The 19,067-nt window shown below is 54.6% G+C and overlaps 1 protein-coding gene across 7 annotated transcripts; it reads left to right on the plus strand.

Annotated features, from left to right (window-relative positions):
• The first annotated feature begins 912 nt into the window (after positions 1 to 912).
• Sema6c (semaphorin 6C) lies at positions 913 to 15,665 on the plus strand. Of its 7 annotated transcripts, none has more exons than XM_071618447.1 (19): positions 913 to 1,153; positions 3,074 to 3,142; positions 4,796 to 4,967; positions 7,802 to 7,916; positions 8,208 to 8,271; positions 8,417 to 8,473; positions 8,821 to 8,922; positions 9,135 to 9,225; positions 9,413 to 9,532; positions 9,706 to 9,794; positions 10,099 to 10,316; positions 10,839 to 10,970; positions 11,244 to 11,396; positions 11,644 to 11,808; positions 12,093 to 12,239; positions 12,526 to 12,603; positions 12,722 to 12,777; positions 12,954 to 12,998; positions 13,848 to 15,665. In XM_071618447.1, the coding sequence occupies exons 3-19, from the start codon at positions 4,850 to 4,852 to the stop codon at positions 14,885 to 14,887; spliced, it is 2,790 nt and encodes a 929-aa protein (XP_071474548.1). In that variant the 5' UTR covers positions 913 to 1,153; positions 3,074 to 3,142; positions 4,796 to 4,849; the 3' UTR covers positions 14,888 to 15,665. The 7 variants fall into 7 exon arrangements, with proteins under 7 accessions (XP_071474548.1, XP_027809562.2, XP_027809559.2 ...); XM_027953761.3 differs by lacking the exon at positions 913 to 1,153 and adding an exon at positions 13,341 to 13,436 and having other exon boundaries at positions 2,646 to 3,142; XM_027953758.3 differs by lacking the exons at positions 913 to 1,153; positions 3,074 to 3,142; positions 7,802 to 7,916 and having other exon boundaries at positions 4,880 to 4,967.
• Positions 15,666 to 19,067: the final 3,402 nt, after the last annotated feature.

The raw sequence follows: 19,067 nt of genomic DNA on the forward strand, positions 1-19,067 counted from the left end.
GCTATTTGGAGAGATGTCTAGGGCTCTTTGATGAATCCTGAGCCTATGGGGCACTATGGATTAGGGCTGGTCATTTTCTCTTTTAGTTTGCTTTGTGACTCCTCTTTCTGTGGATTCTCTCAATCAATTATTCTGGGTCTTCGCATTTCCCTTTTGGCTTCAGCCACTCTCACCTGTCCTCTTTCATCAACCAACAGCCTGACTGCCAACCACCCTAGCTTCCTGGCTCCTTAGTTCCTGGCGTGGTGACCCAACCCCATCCTGCTTTGACTGTAGAGGTGGGAGGGGAGGAGATGATTTTGGACAAGAAAAACCTCCCAAGGGCACTTTCCTGTCCTTTCCCAGGCCTCAAACCCCCAAGAACATGCTAGGCCTCCTCATTGAGGTCAGGAGGAATCAGAAGAGGTGCATGGGAAGAAATAAGGAGACCGAGGTATAAAAGCCTGAGGAGGAGGAACGGAAGGATGGGGCAGAGCGGGGGAGAGGCCAGAGACTCCCTAGGGCGTAGGGTCGCCAGAGCCTTAGAGGGGAAGTGAGGGAGGATCGCGCAGGCTCTGACAGCCCAGCCCAGCGGAGGCCTCCGGGTTTCCTGTCTCTTGCCAGCTTTGCTTTCTTGTGGCATTTCTCAAGGCCTCTACCCCGTCGGCCTGTTTCTGTGTTTCTTTTCCTCTGTCCGGGTCGAGCAACAATCCACGGTCTCCCAAGCTCACTCGGGTCTCCGGTCTCCAGCTCGCCCTCCCCGCGGGGCTCTCGGGATGGACGGTGCTCCTGGAGCCCCACCCCCGAGGAGTGCTACTGGCGGAGAGGGGCGGGAAGGCGGGGTCTAGCGGGCCTCTGGCGACACGGTTGGCCGCGGCGGCCGGGAGGCGGGTCGGAGGCGGGCCCGGCCGGGAGGCGGGCGGGGCGGCTGGGGCCGAGCCCAGAGCTCCGGGCGGTCGCATTGTTTTCCTCCGCGGATCCGCGGCGGGAGTGGGGGCTGCGACTCGGACCTAGGGCTCTCGTGACCGACAGTCCCCCGGAGCCCACATCCCAGCTTCACCCAGTTGGGACGACAGTCATCTCTCGCCTGGGCGCCAACCACAGACAGAACTCTGCGCGGTGCGGGCTGCTGGCCGCCCGCCGCGATCTCGATCCCGCTACCCCGGATCTCGGAGCAAGTACCCGGGGCAGAACCGGGTGGAGGGAGGCGGGGAGGAAGCGGCTCCGCAGGTGAGCGGCCAGCAGACACCGTGCTGGAGAGGCCAGGGGGACCCCGGGCGCTGTGCGCCTGGCTGGCAGAGAGGGTCGGCGGAGTTGGGGCGCCCCGGGGAGAGGGACTGTGGCCAGGCACCGTCACCGCACTGCTGGGCTCAGGTCCGCGCTCCTCTTTCGACTCGCCTCCCACTGGATTAGGGAACAAGAGGGGAATTTTTTGAGGCGCGCACTGTACAGAGAGTGGAAAACCTGGTCCCTTGCCTCCCCCGCAGGGTAAATAAGGTTCCGAGACTTGGAGAACCGACCCTCTGGTTGCCCCTGCGGGAATGGAAAGCGGGACGCACCGTTCTGGACTTTGGTGTCAGGGCTGCATCTTCGTCCTTGTGCAAGCAGGAGTCTGAGCACCTCTTGGGGGTTGGCTTGAGCACAGAGTCGGAGAAAGGCGCCCCGAGAAACCTCGGTCCAGCTCCTCTCTCCTTCCTTCACCCCACTCGGCCCAGGGCTTTGTTAGACTAGTCTCCCAAGGAGAAGAGCCGAGTGCGACTGCATCCAAGCTCACCGACTCCGTTCAGCGCCGGCCTAGGGCCCGCCCTCGTCGGTTCCCAGCCTCTGGCCCTGTTTCCCTGGCTTGCGAGACCCGCCTCCGCTCCCCAACCCCCGCTCTCGTCCCCTCTCAGTCTGAGCTTGCAGGCCCCTTCAGCCCCTCCTCCCGCTAACGTGGCTCTGGGACCCGGTCCCGGCCCAGACTCTGCTACCCGCCCCTCCTCGGAGCCCCGGATCCAGCGAGGGGGAGACACGTCGAGCCCCTGGCCCCAGGCCCAGCTCACACGAAGCTCTAGACACCTGGATTATCCTCGTTGGGGGCTGGGTGGGAGGGAAGATAGGTGCCGAACCTGGGGCTGAGAGCAAAGCGTTGGGGAAAGGTCTTGGATAAGGGAACGCGCCTAATCCGTGAGGCTTCTCGGTGCACCCTAGCTCCCCCTGAGGAAGGTGGACCCGGGCGGGCGACCAGCCCAGGGCTTCCTGCTATTGTCCCCAGCCCGGTCTCCCCTTCCCCAACCCTTCCCCATCTCTGCTAGACTCTGGCTATGACCTCCGCCACTCCCCAGAGGTGGCTGCCCAGCCAGGAGGAGAGAGAAGGGCTGTTTCCTCTTCCCATCAAGGAGAGGTTCTAGAAGGGGGAGAAAGAGTTGGCCAGGTCTCTCCCTACAATTCCTCCAGGTCTCAGTAAGCCTCTCCCCAAGTCAAGGGGATGGGTAGGAGGTACCTAGATGCTGCTCCCCAAAAACATCTATGAAAAGCCCTCTTTAAAGATGTGTCATAGTGGAGTCTAGGGGCAAGGCAGAGGCCGACCAAGTGTTTTTAGAGGCGGACTAATCCAAGTGTGCAGTGTGTGTGGGGGTCTATGTGAAGGGGGGTTAGATAGGAGGGAGACAGGGCCTGCTTTCTCAGGGAGGAAGGAAGGGGCTGGGGGTCCTTGTTATCAGAGCATTTTGCTGGAAATGAAGAGCATGCAAATGAAATGCAAATTAGCCTCTATTGTCCCTAGCCAGGGCGCTTTTGCTAAGAAGGCTTTTGGATTCTGAAGGTTTTAATATGGGAGTGATCTTCATGCCCCACAAACTCTCCCATTACCCCTTTCCCCAAGGCTGGTCTTGCCGTTTCAGGAGTTTCTGGCTAGGGACCATCCCCTGCCCTCATATCTCTAGCTGCCAACACCTTTAAAACCAAACTAAATAGCATCTCCCCTCCCCCTCTTCCCAAGCGGCATCTCCCTACACTAGAAGACTTTTCCTGAATTTTCACATTTACGTGTAAGAGATTCGGGGCAGGAGGTGTAACTCAGGCTCTTCCCTCTTTTTGTCCCTTTTTCCATCAGGTTGGAGGTCTCCTCTCCCCTTCGGAGGTCTCCTAACCCCTTCAATCCCCCTAGGAGTTACCATCCCAGGTAAGGAAGCAGGGGATAGAGCAGGGACATCCTGGGAACAGGAAGAGGGTCCGGCTGTTCTCCCCACTTGCCAGCCAGAGACCAAAGTAGTTTCCAGGGTGAAGATAACAGTTGCCCAGGGCAACTTGGGGCGGGGGGGGGGGGGCAGTAGGGGAGTTTAGGAGACACGCTGTGTCCCTTCCCCTTCCCCTGGGAGTTCCAGCATCCGGAAACAGGGGATGGGGGAAGGAGGCTGGCTCAGCCTTTCACACCAGAGGGTCCTTAGCTAACCGACTGTTCTGCCCCTGGGGAAGGGGTCATCATTAAGTGTTCCTGCCCCCTCCCCTCCTCCAGCTCTCTTGGGGCCCCACCTGACGTCAGCCTCCCCACCAGTGACGCTGGATTGGGGGTGAGGGGAAGAGTAGAAATAATGGGGAGATGGAAGGCTGGGCCTGTAAGCCTAGGGTTTCTCCTTTAGGGGACATGGTGGGAAGGGCAACTAAGGATTGTTGTGATCCCTTCACAAAGAAAGGATTCTTCCTGACCTGATTTCAGGAGCCTCCTCAGCCCCTGACTTCAGTTTCTGGGGAAGGCAGGAAGCTGGTGTGCATCTCCCACTGGGGGACCAGCCAGGGTCAGCTGGCTGGGGGAGGCTGATGGGCGGGAATAAGACCTGCCTCACCATCCCCTCTACATATCCATGTTTCCAGGACTTTGGGCTACAATTGCCTGCCATTTAATTATTTATATTTCAATTTTAGAGGCAGCCTGATGAGGAAAGAAAGGGACAGAGGGGCATATTCCACTATTTCACCTCACCAGTCCATTCTATTTCTGGCTCCCATAGAGGGCCAGTCTACAACTGACCCCCACCCCCATCAAGTACATGCGCTGGTTCTTTGGAGCCAGGGAGGGAACAGGGGGCTAGGAGAGGCTGGGAGGGGGCACAGTGGTCCAGGAGACAGCTGCAGCCAGAGCTAAATTTAGCCTCTGATCTGGCTTTGATGCAGATTCATTTTTGGCCAAGATGGTCCCCCCCAGCTCCCCTCCCTGTCCAGCTTTTTCCTTAGCTGTGGGAAGGACCCCCTGGAGCATGGGCTTAGATGGGGACAATGACCCCTAGGCTGCCCCCCACACCCACCCTGTTCTTCTTGGATCCTAGAGGACCATGGCTGCCGCACAGCTGCCTCAGCCTGGGCACCGTGCCTGAGTCACTCCCAGTGTGGGGTGGGGGTCTGAGAGGGAGAGAGAAGTAGACTTGGTGCCCTCTTTCTCTTCCCAGTGCCAAGGAGCCACTATTTATAATGTCAAGGCTTCAGTGTCTAATTATAGCTGGGAAGGGGTTAACACCAGGGGGGGCAGGAGGTGTCACCTACCAAATGTCCCGGACTCAGTCAGGAGAGAAAAGGAGAGGCTGAGTGAGAAGCCTGGAGCTACAGGCGTGTCCTGTCCTTACCTGGGGTCATGAAGGCAGGCCTCACACTAGCCAGTTTGGGCCAGTTGGAGAAGCAAGATCCTTGAGTGACAGTGACAGCTGGCTGGGACTAGGATAGAGCAGCAGAGAGGTTCTTGCCCCCACCCCACAGGGTCTTGTGGGGATAGACTGGGAGAGAAGCTGACTATTAGATGGAGGGAACTTGGCCCCTTGCCCCACTTTTCTGTTTCTCCTTTCAGGGCCAGCATATGGGTGAAGGGGCACCCCCTGGGGCCTGAGCTGCCCCACACAGGATGCTCCGTGTCCCCTACTTCATGCCCCTGCTGCTGCTCCTGCTGCTGCTCTCACTTCCCTATACCGGAGCCACCTTTCCCCAGGACCCCCTCCCTCTGCTGATCTCTGACCTACAAGGTGAGTGACCCTTTCCACCCCACCCCTCTCGGTGAGCGAGCAGAGATGAGGCCAACATGGGGTACAAGGTGGGAGAAGGCCCCAGCCTCAAAGAAGCGAAGAGCCTGAGCAGCCAAGGGCACGGTCAGGCCCAGGAGAGGCTGGGAGGGGCAGCTGGTGCCTCAGGTTCATTCTTTCTTTTCCCTGGGACTCCTTTCTTCACTTAGAGACAGTGTGATCTGATGGTTAAAATGTCCTCTTAGGGTTAAGGCTGTAGCTCAGTGGCAGAGGCTTGCCTAGCACGTGTGAGGCACTGGGTTGGATCCTTAGCACCACATACAAAAAAAAAAAAACAGCAAATAAAATAAAGGTGTGCTGCCATCTACAATTACCAAAAAAAAAAAAAAAAAAAGTCCTGTTAGCCAGGTGGGATTGTGTCTACCTAAGCTGCACTAAGTGGCAAAGCACCCTTGGGTTCAATCGGGAGTGCCGTGAAAAAGGTCGTGGTGGCAGTGGTGGGATGCTCATGGGGACACATGCCTAGAATCCCAATGACTCAGGAGTCCATGCCAGCTTTAGCAAGATCCTGTCTCAAAATAAAAACAACAAAAACTGGGAATGTAGCTAAGTTGTAGAGCACCCCTGGGTTCAATCCCCAATACCAGAAAAGAGAAATAAAATGCCGGGCACAGTGGTGCATGCCTGTAATCCCAGTGAACTCAGTGAGACCTGTCTCTAAATAAAATACAAAATAGGGCTGGGGATATGGCTCAGTGGTCGAGTGCCCCTGAGTACAAAAGAAAAAAATAAAAATAAAAAGAAGATGAGCTTGGTGACACATTCTTTTAATCCCAGCAGTTTGGGAGGCTGAGATAGGAGGATCGCAAGTTCAGGACAGCCTCAGCAATTTAGCAAGGCCCTAAGCAACTTAGTGAGATCATGTCTCAAAATAAAAAGAGGCAAGGGTTGAGGTTGTAGTTCAGTGGTAGAGCACTTGCCTGGCATGTGTAAGGCACTGGGTTGGATTCTCAGCACCACATATAAATAATTAAAGGTCCATCGACAACTAAAAAAAAATTATTTAAAATAATAAATAAATAAAAGGGTTAGCTCAGTGGTAAAGGACCCCTGGTCTAAATTCTAGTGCAAAATATGTAAAATAAAATAAAATAAATAAAAAGGACTGGGGGTATAGCTCAGTGATAGAATGCTTGCCTATCATGCACAGGGCCTTTGGTTAGATCCCTAGTACCACAAAACAATAAAAGAAGGTGAACTCACAGCCAGTTTACATTCCTGCTAAGTTGCTCACTATCTTGGTGACCTTTGTTAAGCTTATTTAACTTTTCTTTGCCTCAGTCTCCTCATCTGCAAAATGAAGATAATAATAGTGTTCTACCTCATGGGGTTATTTAGGGATGAAATGAGATAAAACATGTAAAGTGATGAGAACACTGTCTGGCACAAACTAAATGCTTTACATTTATTTGTTGTTATTATTAGTCACAAAGTAAAGGCCTGGATCCCAACACCCCAACACCTCCTTTTCTATCACTTGTACTACCACTAAGCCTAGGTCTTTTTTTTTTTTTTTTTCTTTTTAAATATTTTTTTTAGTTGTAGATGGACAAAATATATTTATTTATTTATTTTTATGTGGTGCCCAGGATCGAACCTAGGGCCTCACACATGCAAGGCAAGTGCTCTACCACTGAGCTACAGCCCCAGCCCAAACCTAGGTCTTACTATAATGGAAACCATAAGCCCAGTATTTCTGAAAACTTTTATCTGTTTGCAGTCCCTGTTATATATCTAGGATTTAGAGCAATTTTAAGGAAGGAAGAACTGCAATTGGGTTTTGGGGAGTAATTGTTGGGGAACAGATCTGAACAGCAAATACTTACATGAGCCAAATGCAATTCTAAGCACTTTATGAAGTTAAATCAATTATCCCTGGACTCTGAGCTCTCTGTGAACACTGATGACTATGGTTTCCATAATCAGGCCGGGTGGATGCTGGAGTTGGTCAGGAGAGGCAAAAACCCTGGAAGGCTGAGGTAACCTGTGAAGACCCTTGAGGGGAGAGTGCAGAGAGGGCTGGTTGAAATGGAGGAAGTAAATGCTCCAGATGGGACAGCACACAAGGTGGGTGGGGAATTGTTAACCCAAAGGCAGTTCCAAGAAAGGACTGGACTCAGCTCTAGAGTTATACAGACCTAGATCTAAATGAGCTCATGCAATTCCCTTAATTTTCCTGAGCCTCAGGCTCCTCATCTGCAAAATGGGGTCAACATTAGCATTTACCTCATAGGATTAATGTACTAAGTAAGATCTAAAGTGCTACACAAGCTGGGCACAGTGGTGCACACCTCCAATCCCAGCGACTTGGGAAGCTGAGGCAGGAGGATCACAAGTTCAAAGCCAGCTAACTTAGAGAGGCTCCAAGCAACTAGTGAGACCCTGTCTCAAAATAAAATATAAATAAAAAGGGCTGGGGATATGGCTCAAAGGTTAAGCACCCCTGGGTTCAATCCCTGGTAACAAGTTAATAAATAAATAAATTTTTAAAATGAATAATAAAAGGGGCCTGGGGATATAGCTCAGTGGTAGAGCACCCCTGGGTTCAATCCTTAGTACCAAAAAAATAAATAAATAAATAAATAAAATAAAGTGCTAACACAGTGCTTAACAGAGATTAATTAAGTGCTCAGTGTTACTGGCATCATTTTTATTAATAGCTTTTGGTTTCCTCTCATCTTTCCCTGTGCGTGGCTGGGTTTCATGTGGCTGTTGTGGTGTTGGGAGTGCGTGTATCCTGGCTGGCCCTCAGCACTTCACCTCTCTGTGTCCTCCAGGTATTTCCCCATTATCCTGGTTCCGGGGCCTGGAGGATGATGCTGTGGCTGCAGAACTTGGGCTAGACTTTCAGAAATTCCTGACCTTGAACCGGACCTTGCTAGTGGCTGCCCGGTAAACTGGCCGAGGCACAGTTGTGGGGCAGACATGCATGCTCCTGGGCAGACATGGGACCTGCATGGCCACTGCAGCATCTTGCAGGGGACACATGCAGGTGCACAAGCCATGGGACACGGATATGCTTGGACCCAGAGCACAAATGCCAAGGCATGGAATAAAGGGAGGGTAGGGAGCAGGAGGTCTGTGGTTTGTCCCTGAGCAGGTGACCGTGGCTAAGGTGGGGGGCTAAGGAGCTCAGGTGGGGCACCTTGGCTCAGCTCTGATCCTCGTTACCTACCCCTTCAGGGAACACGTTTTCTCCTTCGATCTTCAAGCCCAAGAAGAAGGGGAGGGGCTGGTGCCCAACAAGGTGAGGGGCTGTGTGGGAGGAGGTGCAGGCATTGAGATGAGCTGGGAAAGGTCTAACAGTGGTCAAATGGGTGGGAAGGAGGATCTGAGAAGAGCCATAATGTGGGGGGTCCAGATTGCCTCACAGTGTTCTACTTCTCCTTCAGTATCTAACATGGAAGAGCCAAGATATGGAGAACTGTGCTGTCCGGGGAAAGCTGACGGTGAGGAATAGAAAGAGCATCTAGGGGGAGAAAGAGGCCTCTAGCTCCTGCCCAAGGGTCTTCTACCATGCCAAAGTTCCTACCCACTTTTCCATCCTAGGCCACCGAGGACAATGGGAAGGAAAGAGGATTAATGCTTTTTAGTTCCCTTTATATTCCTCACAAAAAGGGAAAATGAGGCTCAGAGAGGCCAAAGGACGTGGCCAAGGCTGCAGGGCTAGCAAATAGTGTAGCTGGGACTTTATCCCACATCATTCTGATTGGCTCAGGGTAGTAGCCTTACTTCTTGTGACCCCTAGTCCCAGTCCCAGCAACCTGTCACTGACCTAGAATTTTGGGTTCTCTAGGACGAGTGCTACAACTACATTCGTGTTCTCGTTCCCTGGGACTCCCAGACGCTGCTTGCCTGTGGAACGAACTCATTCAGCCCTGTGTGCCGCAGCTATGGGGTACAAAGAAGAGGGTGGGGGGGAGGATTGGTTGGAAGGAGAACTCATGCTGGGCAGTCAGTTCAACGTGAAGGGACTAAGAACTGGGTCAAGGAATGAGAGTGCCCAGAATGCAAGGGTCCAGAAGGCATCAAGGGGACATGCGGGGGTGGGTTATGGAGCCTGACTCCAAGATGCCAAGGATACCAGCAACCTGCTCCCTCTGCCCCCAGATAACTTCACTGCAGCAGGAGGGTGAGGAGCTGAGCGGGCAGGCTCGGTGCCCCTTTGATGCTACCCAGTCCAACGTGGCCATCTTTGCAGGTATGCACCTGGGCATGTGGCTGGAGGGAGCTCCTACCTTACACCTCTCCTACCTGGTCTTTCCCCTGTGTCCTTGAGTGGAGGGTTGAGGTAGGGGCCAGGTCCAGGTCCAGGTCCAGGTCGGGGTGTGGACAGCCAAATAAGATGCAGGATGCAGACCCCTGGCCTCACCTACCCATCCCTCCAGAGGGCAGCCTGTACTCAGCCACGGCTGCGGATTTCCAAGCCAGCGATGCCGTTGTTTACAGAAGCCTTGGGCCTCAGCCCCCGCTCCGCTCCGCCAAGTACGACTCCAAGTGGCTGCGAGGTCAGGGCGGGCCTGGGGGAGGAAGCCTATTCTTGGGGTGAAGGTGCAGAGGGAGGACTGTGTGGGGATCAGGCAGAGGGTGTGGCAGTAAGCTCATGTATACAATAGGGAGAGGACTTTCTGGGCAGATATAGATGCTCTTCCATACCTTTGCCTGTCACTCCCCACCTCAGAGCCACACTTTGTCCATGCCTTGGAACATGGAGATCATGTCTACTTCTTCTTCCGAGAAGTCTCTGTGGAGGATGCCCGGCTGGGTAGGGTAAGGAGATGGGCACCAGGGATGGGTAGTGGAGGGTTCTTTTGGGTCCTAAGGAGCCAGTGTGAATCTGGGGAAGATTCTGGGACCCTAATCTGCACAGCACAATCCCCTGGACTCTGAGCCCCCACCTCAGTGTGGCCCCCAATTCTACCCTCACATTCAGAGCTGTGAGCTTCATCCTGACCCAGATTGACCTACCATGCTGTACCCTTAGCTGCAGCCTTAATCTTTGTCTTGGTGCTCTTAACTCACCACCTCCCTCTCAGCTAGTGGACTCTCACTTTCCTCTTCCCCACCGGCACAGGTGCAGTTCTCCCGGGTGGCCCGTGTTTGTAAACGTGACATGGGTGGCTCACCTCGGGCCTTGGACCGCCACTGGACATCCTTCCTGAAGCTGCGGCTCAACTGCTCTGTCCCCGGGGACTCTACGTTCTATTTTGACGTCTTGCAGGCCTTGACTGGGCCTGTGACCCTGCATGGCCATTCTGCTCTCTTTGGAGTCTTTACCACCCAGACCAATAGGTTGGTACCAAGCTGAGCACCAACAGTACGACTCCAAGTGGCTGTGAGGTCAGGGCGGGCCTCGGGGAGGAAGTCCCCTGTCTCACCAACATCCAAACTCCCCTCTCAAAGCCTATATATTGATGAGCCAGGTGTGTTGGTTGCATCTGTCATCCCCGCTACTTGGGCAGCTGAGGCAGGAGGATCACAAGTTTGAGGCCAGTCTCAGCAAGATCCTATCTCAAAATAAAAAATAAAAAGAGGTGGGAGGTAGCTAGTGGTAGAGTTCTCTGGGTTCAACCCAGTACTACCCCTGCGCCCTCCCAAAAGCCCACTGATGAGGGCAGTGAGAGAAAGCTTTAAGCAAAACCAGTTTGCTGTCCACCTTTTGTTCTGGCAGCATGGCACCCAGAAGCTGCCCTGTCCCTTAGTGTCTGTCCCCTAATATGGCACGCAAAAGGAGGCCACCACTTCCTACCTAGTGGAGCTATGCAGTCCCTCTCAACCAACATTTATCCTGCATTTTTTTCTGGCTCCCTCCAGCATCCCTGGCTCTGCAGTCTGTGCCTTTTACCTGGAAGACATTGAACATGGGTTTGAGGGCAAGTTCAAGGAACAGAGGAGTCTGGATGGTGCTTGGACGCCCGTGTCTGAGGACCGGGTCCCCTCACCCAGGTACCCAGATAGTGTTGGCTTTTGGGGGACAGAAGTAAGCATTATCTAAATGGGATAGGGAGGAGGGGTATGGTGTCCAAGGCCTGGGAGGGGGTTTAGCAGTGTGTTGGCCATGGGATTGAAGAGCTGCAACAGGGATGGGAACAGTTGTGCAAGAGTCTGTGTGGAGGGCACAGGGGTTACCAAGTATTTTTAGGAGCAGTGGTGGGACACAGAACCTAACTAAGCCCACGTTCCCCACACTAAGGCAGCCCCTTCTCATGTGCCCACCAGGCCAGGATCCTGTGCAGGTGTGGGTGGGGCAGCCCTCTTCTCCTCTTCTCGAGACCTTCCTGATGATGTCCTGACCTTCATCAAGGCTCACCCACTGCTAGACCCTGCTGTGCCACCTGCCACCCACCAGCCTCTCCTCACTTTCACTAGCAGGTATGGGGCTAAAACCACTAGCTAGCACTCCTGCCCTCAGCCCCTCTCCTCTTTCTCTGACCCTAGAAGGTAAATCACATGATGAGTACTTCACGGGAGGAAGTACTCATGAAGGTGGAAGGGAGAGAGCTAAGAAAGGAGCCCTGGAGTGAGGAGTCAGGATGCAAGAATGGGAACCAGGACGCCTGGGCTCTCCTTGAATGCTCTAGCTGAACAGGTTACGCTGACCTGAGGCCTATTGCTCCAGGGCTCTACTAACCCAGGTAGCTGTGGATGGCACGGCTGGTCCCCACAGAAACACTACCGTCCTGTTCCTTGGCTCCAATGATGGCAGGGTGCTGAAGGTGCTGCCTCCAGGCGGGCAACCTGAACCTATCCTATTGGAAGAGATTGATGCCTACAGCCCCTCCCGGTGAGACTTCTGGAGGGTGGCCCCTGCAGAGCTGGAGGGGAGTGGAGGTGCAGACGGGGAAATGGGAATGGGTTGGGAATTCCAACATTAGTTTCTTTTTTTAGGACAGGAGCTGTGGGATAGAGAAAGGGGCTTGGTGAAAAGACCAGATAGTGAGTTGGGGCAAGGTGATTCCATGGATTGTGCTTGGTTGCTCCTGCACCTCCTCACCTTCTGCTCATCACTTCTCCAAGGGAAAGGTAGCCCCACCTGCCCCATCCTGAGTCCTTCTGGCCTCACCCTAGGTGCAGTGGGAAGCGATCAGCCCAAACAGCAAGACGGATCATAGGGCTGGAGCTGGACATTGAGGGTCACAGACTCTTTGTGGCTTTTTCTGGCTGTATTGTCTACCTCCCTCTCAGCCACTGTGCCCGGCATGGGGCCTGTCAGAGGTAAGAGGGGTCTGAGGCCTGGCACTGCCTGGGCAAGCTTCCTGGGCCAGCAGTAGCACAGAAAGATCCACAGGTGGCAGGGAGATATAAGGGATGTTTGGGTGAAAGAGTGCTTTGGGCATTCTGAAGGTGGGCAGGCAGCAAGCAAGGTCTGGAGTAGAGATCGGGGCCGATGCGATGGGAATGTAAGGCTGGGAGTCTCCTGTGAACCAAGGTGAAAGAAGAGGCAGCAGAATGGAAGGGAATAGAGTGGAGTCCCAGCCTCACATGACTCGGTCTCCCCTAGGAGCTGTTTGGCTTCTCAGGACCCATACTGTGGATGGCATAGTTCCAGAGGTTGTGTGGACATCAGGGGAACTGGTGGGTAAGTAAGGAGCCCCTGAATCTTCTGAGGATTACATTTCCTACCACTAAAAGAGGGCTAGGATGCAAGATGGGGACAAGGTGTAGAATTGCCCTGAGCCACTTCCTTTTCTTCCTAGGACTGATGTGGATCAGGTTGGCAACCAGGAATTCACAGAGCATGGTGAATGCCAAGGTAAAAAGCAGGGGTGGCAACAGCTGCAGCCAGAGGTGCACATGGTTCTGATAGCCAGACACGTCCCAGGCATGGGTTTTTGTCTTTCTGGCCTTCTGTGGCACAGTCACCTCCATCAGTTCTTCATGAAGCTTCCCTCTGACCCCATCTTTACCCTCTCTCTCCCATTTTCATAGATGGAGCTACTGGGAGTCAGTCAGGCCCTGGGGATTCTGCTTATGGTGAGTCCTCTTGTCCCAGCTTCACCTTCCCTTACTTAGCCCACACACCCAGGTCTGTGTCCCATGGCAGCAGCAGACCAGTACCCGGACCTCAAAAAAGGTCAGGACCCTCCTGACATCCAGCATATAAGCTCAGTACTTGGATACAGAAGGATGCTTAATAAGTGGCTTATGAACAAATAAATCAGAGAATGTCCTGCATGGTTAGCCCTTCCCCATGCCCAGACCAGAGTAGAGGCTGAAGTTCGGGCCTCTTGGGTTCCACAGTGGGAGGGATCCCCTGGGTGGGTGTTGGGTGGAGAGCAGGAGCCTCACTGGCTCTGACCTGGTCTTTGTCGCCAGTGTTTCTGAGTCCTGGCCCTTCCCCTGAGACCCCCAGTCCCCCCAGTGATGCCCACCCCGGGCCTCAGTCTTCCACTCTTGGAGCTCACACTCAGGGTAAGGGGGTTAATTGGGAGGGACAGGAGTGAAGTGTGGGGCTGCTGACTCCTGGCGAGTTCTAAGCCTGGCACTGACTGGTGTTTGGTCTCTAATGCCTGTTTGGAGTCTCCCTTCCCAGATGCCCCACCTCCTTCTGCACGGACGATTTGGCGGTTCTTCTTGGCATGGCTACAGGGGCCAGGACTGGGCTGGGGACTCCCCAGGCCCATGCTCTAGCCTGTGTGTGAGGGGCAGTGCTTTGGACTGCGTGTGTTGAGGGGGGAGGGGAGGGGAATCCCAAGGAAGGAAGGTCAAGGCCGCGGGAGTAAAGCTAAGCAGCAGGGGAGGTGGTAGAGGACCCTCTAGGCCTGGCACCACCCGTGCACCCCCTACCCTAGGCTGAGCCTCCCTCTCCCTCTGGGTTGGCAGGTGTGCGCCGGGACCTCCTCCCGGCCTCGGCTTCCCGCTCTGTCCCGATACCACTGCTCTTGGCCAGTGTAGCCGCAGCCTTCGCCCTGGGCGCCTCAGTCTCTGGCCTCCTGGTTTCCTGTGCTTGTCGCCGAGCCCACCGACGTCGGAGCAAAGACATCGAGACCCCGGGGCTCCCACGACCTCTCTCCCTCCGCAGTCTGGCCCGCCTGCACGGCGGCGGCCCCGAGCCCCCGCCACCCTCCAAGGACGGGGAGGCCGCACAGACGCCGCAGCTCTACACCACCTTCCTGCCTCCCTCCGAGGGCGGACCCCCGCCCGAGCTGGCCTGCCTGCCCACGCCAGAGTCCACCCCAGAACTGCCGGTCAAGCGCCTCCGCGCCGCAGGAGGGCCCTGGGAATGGAACCAGAACGGCAACAACGCCAAGGAGGGCCCCGGGCGGGCGCGGGCCGGCCCGGCGGGCGGGTGCGCGCCGCGCGTGCTGGTGAGGCCGCCGCCGCCGGGCTGTCCCGGGCAGGCGGTGGAGGTGACCACGCTGGAGGAGCTGCTGCGCTACCTGCACGGCCCGCAGCCCCCCGGGCCGGGCGCCCAGCCCTCGATCCCGGCCTCCGCGGCCTTCACCTCGCGGGCGCCCCCGCCGGAGCCCGGGCCCGGCCTGTTGGCCGACTGCAGTCCCCTCCCGCGCGAGTGCGCGCCTCCGCTGAGGCTGGACGTGCCCCCCGAGGGCAAGTGCGCGGCCCCCTGCGCGCGGCCCGCGCTCTCCGCCCCGGCGCCCCGCCTCGGGGTCGGGGGGAGCCGACGGCCGCCTTCAGCGCACCGTGCGCCCCCAGCCCTGCTCACCCGAGTCCCCTCAGGGGGCCCCGCCAGGTACTCCGGGGGGCCCGGGAGGCACCTCCTCTACCTGGGACGGCCGGAGGGTCACCGAGGCCATGCTCTGAAGAGGGCGGACGTCGGGGCGCCGCAGTCGACTCCGAGGCCGCCCCTCCTCGGGCCGGCCGCTCGCCTGGCTGTGCCCGACGGCAGCCATTTTAACTTTTAAAGGAGCTGCTCCACCGCCTCACCGGGGCCCCTGAGGCCCAGGTCCTCGAGGGCGTGGGGGTGGACGCGTCTCCGAGGACAGGTCACCTCCGGCCTTCTGGACTCCAAGTCCCCGGGGTCCCTGCTGGCCCCGGGCTTATTTATTGACTGTCTTTCCCCCAGTCCTCAAGAGGAGTGGGAGGTAGAAGCCGTCCCTCAGCGAGCCACATTCCGGGACTGGCAGACCTCCATCCCCTCTCCCTTCCAGCCAAGCTGCCTTAACTCGCCCTCGGGGCTGCTTCCACGGACCGAGCCCCGGGCGGGCCGCACGGCGGGCGGGCGGGCGCGCGGACAGACGTGGCTGGGGCCACGCAGCGTCGTGCCGCGTCTCGGGCCTCTCGGGACTGGGACGTGCCTCCTCCTACTGTGTAGGAGCCTCCGCTCCCCAATACAGCTGTGTCCCTGAGCTGCTGCCTGACTACTCGCTGTGGGGCGGGCACGGGGCGTGGGGTCGGTCGGCTCCAGCGTGGGGCGCCTTCGCCCAGAACCTGCCTTCACCTGGCCTTGAGCTCTCCCCAGTAGCGGGAAGGCTGCGGCCCCACAGGGCCGGCCAGCCTGGTTTCCCGAAGGCGGCACGCGAAGGAATGGTGTGTGGGGACGAGCCAGGACCCAGGGGACGCGCCGCAGGGCCTCGGGGCTGGGGAAACACGCGAGCACGTGCCTGGCTCGAGATCGGTTCTACGGGGTGGGGAGGAAATTTTGGAGGAATAAAATGAAGCTGCGGCGTGACTTGAGTTTTAGATCAGGAAATCTTGTCCCAAAGAGAATTGGGCTTAAAGAGGTTGGATCGCTTGAGGGGTAAAGCTGCGGGAAACAGCGAAGCACACGGCCTTGCTGGCGGCAAAGGTTTCCTGGAGTGCTTCCCCTTCAGGTAGCGGCGGGGGTGGTCGCCAGGGCGTGTTTCGTGGCGCGCATGCGTAGCCTCGCTCCGCCGACGCTCCGGCCACGCGCCGCAGGAGCCCGCTCGCCCGCGCTCGGCCTGCGCGTGCGCACCGCGGTGTTCCATTTTTCTGGCTGGTGTTGGTTGCAGATACCTGTTCATTACTTTGGGTACCAATGGGAGAGACGAATGCCCACCTGCCTCGCCCACACCTTGCGTTGAGGACAGTTAAGGCTTGTGCGGGTGGTGACTGCTTTTGAGGATTTGCAAGTCAGGTTTTTCTTCCGCGCGTGGCCGCAGCGTCCGCTCGGTTTGCGCCCTAGTCCGTTCCTGCGGCGCCGCCTGGAGGCCGCACTCAGCCCTGCATCCCCTGGAAGCCTCCCCGGTGGCTCACCGTTCGCCCCACTGCTGCTCTTTTGATTAGTTCGGTACGGGATTTAACCCAGGGCGCATGACCCCTGAGCCTCGTCCCCAGCCCCTTCTTTTATTTTTACTGAGAGACCGCGATCTTCCCGCTGCAGCCGCTGGGATTGCAGGCTTGCGCCGGCTTCGTTTGCTCCCAAATGTTCGTGGCGGGAAACTTGGGAGAAGAGTCTCCTGGAGAGAGCGGAGCTTGCTTCTGCTTCCCCGTTTACTACTTGAGACCTCCGTTCTGCCCTAGGCCCCTGTTCCCTCCTCCCTGAGCACCAGGGTGTGCCAGCGCTTCCGAAGGAGAAGTCGGGGGATGGCTCCTTCATCATCCGCTCACGCTTAGGGTCTTCGAACCTTTGCGATTTGGTTTTTAATGAGCAAGGCTTTCCCTTTGCATCCTCATAACTCCACTTGTACGTTTAACCCTCAAGGTGGGTTTTTTTTTTTTTTGGGGGGGGGGAACAGGGATTGAACTCGGGCACTCGACCACTGAGCTACGTCCCCAGTCCTATTCTATATTAAGAGACAGGATCTCACTGAGTTGCTTAGTGCCCCGCTGTTCCTGAGGCTGGCTTAGGCTGACTTTGAACTCCTGAGCCGCTGGGATAACAGGCTTAACCCTCAAGGGTGTGTGTGTGTGTGTGTACCCAGGGCCTTGTGCATGCCAGGCAGGCACTCTACCAACTGAGCTATACCCCAGCCCAGCCCTCAAGGTTTTGATATGTCCTCTGAGAGTGAGATATTCCTCATGACGCAGTTAGGCTTGTTTGGACAAATGTAGTTGTCCTCCAGAGTTTAACTTCTCCTCCTCCTGTGTGTGTGTGTGTGTGTGTGTGTGTGTTGGGGATGGATTCTGCCACTGAGCCACATCCCAGCCTCCCGATTTTTAAAATTTTTTGAGACAGTTTCTTGCCAGGTTGCTGGGGCTAACCTCAAACTTGCAAACCTCCTGCCTCAGCTTTCAGAGTTGCTGAGATTCCAGACGTTGACCACTCTGTGCCCTTTATGCTTGGTATTGTTGCACCAGAGTGGAGTAATCTTTTAGGGCTCAGTTCTCCCCTTCTTGCATGCCTTACTTAAGCTAAAATGCTTTGGGGCCATTGCTAGTGCCCTAGTATTGAGAAAAGAATGGAGGATCTTTCCAGTTACCTGACTTCATTAACTTTCAAACCAAGATGTTAAAGAAAGAATGAAGAAAAAAAAAATGCGACTATAGCCTTTGGAAGTTCTCAGAGGAACAAATTTCACAAATACAGTTCTTGCCCTGAAAGTGGTCATAAGCAAAAGGGGTGAATGATCCTCAGGTTTAAATATAGTCCCAAAAGAGAAGTACAGCCATCCCTCTGTGTCCAGGGGGATTGGTTCCAGGACCTCCCTATATCAAAATATGGGGCTGGAGTTGTGGCTCAGTGGTAGAGCGCTCCTCTAGCTCATCTGAGGCACTGGGTTTGATCCTCAGCACTATATAAAATAAAGGTATTGTGTCCGTCTACGACTAAAAAAAAAACATTTTAAAAAATATGCAGATACTAAAGTATAAAATGGCATAGTATTTACATATAACTGCCACACAGCCTCCCTTATACTTTAAATCATCTTTTTTTTTTTTTTTTTAATATTTATTTGTCAGTTTTTGGTGGACACAACGTCTTTATTTTATTTTTTTATGTGGTGCTGAGGATCGAACCCAGTGCCCCGTGCATGCCAGGCGAGCCCGTTACCACTTGAGCCACATCCCCAGCCCACTTTAAATCATCTTGACTACTTATTATACTTAACACAGTGTAATAATGATAAGGAAAAAAAAAGTCTGTACATGTTCAGTACAGAGGTAATTGCCCCTCAAACATTTTCAACCTGCAGTTGGTTGAATCTGTGTGTGTGGAACCAGCCCATGGATATGGAGGGCCCACTGTACATATAATAGAAATTTAATCTTGTAACTGCAGATAGCAACAACTTACAGGTTAAAGTCCTGGTTGTAGTTTAATTGTAAAAAATGTTCAGTTATTAGTATCTGTAAGAGTATGGTGACTTCTTTGCCAAGAGTGTCTAAGTTGAATTCTTACAGATAGTGGAAGCGACTTTGTTGCAGTGAGAGCAACAGTCCTGGGATTCTACCATTTGTTTTGTATGTGACCTTGGCAATTCAACAGCAGTTCAAAGCCTGTTTCTTTTGTAAGGAATGGAAAGAACATATGCCAATGGGGATTTGTAAAGCATCCTAAAAATACAGGTTTAAATTGTTTAGTGGGAAACAGTTATTTGCCCAAAATAAAGTAGGCCATTACCAAGTATGTGATTCATTAATACTCATGAGATACCTCTTTCTGACAGACAGTAGTGAGTAATAAATTAAGGGGATGAATTAAAAGAAATAATTATTGCTGACAAAGAGAGGTAAACACAACCTCGATTAAGGAATCTGCTGATGGTTTTTAAAAATCAAAATATTATCTCAAACTTTGTCTTTAGAAAAACCAGAATGTGCCATCAGGAGGATAGAGTCCTCATCCTTGGGGATTTCTAAGCTGATTTCTCAGAAGCATCCTGGGAGGTTATAGAGAAACCAGGGCCCCAGCAGGCAGTCCATCAGCTTATGTAAGGCTTTGGGGACCTGAAACTCAAAAGGTTCCATAGTCACAGAGCTCAGAAAGCTGTTTAGCATCTTGAGTTCTTTGGGGGCTAACTCACAGGGGCCTGAGCTATTATTGTCACTCAGACTTGTGGCTCCTTGATGCCACCACCACACAGGTGAGTCATTCTTTGCTACTTAATCCAGCAGTTGACCCTTTAGAGCGGTTGACTCATAAGAATTTAAGGTTATAAACTAGCTGGAATAGGGTCTTGC

This window comes from Marmota flaviventris, chromosome 10, assembly GCF_047511675.1.
Source record: "Marmota flaviventris isolate mMarFla1 chromosome 10, mMarFla1.hap1, whole genome shotgun sequence".
In the NCBI taxonomy this organism is placed as follows: domain Eukaryota; kingdom Metazoa; phylum Chordata; class Mammalia; order Rodentia; family Sciuridae; genus Marmota; species Marmota flaviventris.

What these genes read in the sequence shown, in the direction of transcription:
- Sema6c (XM_027953761.3), top strand. Translation starts at nt 4,850, where the DNA reads ATGCTCCGTGTCCCCTACTTCATGCCCCTGCTGCTGCTCCTGCTGCTG. An exon ending in GCTGATCTCTGACCTACAAG is followed by an intron (nt 4,968 to 7,801) that starts GTGAGTGACCCT and finishes TGTGTCCTCCAG; the next exon opens with GTATTTCCCCATTATCCTGG. An exon ending in CAACGTGGCCATCTTTGCAG is followed by an intron (nt 9,226 to 9,412) that starts GTATGCACCTGG and finishes CCATCCCTCCAG; the next exon opens with AGGGCAGCCTGTACTCAGCC.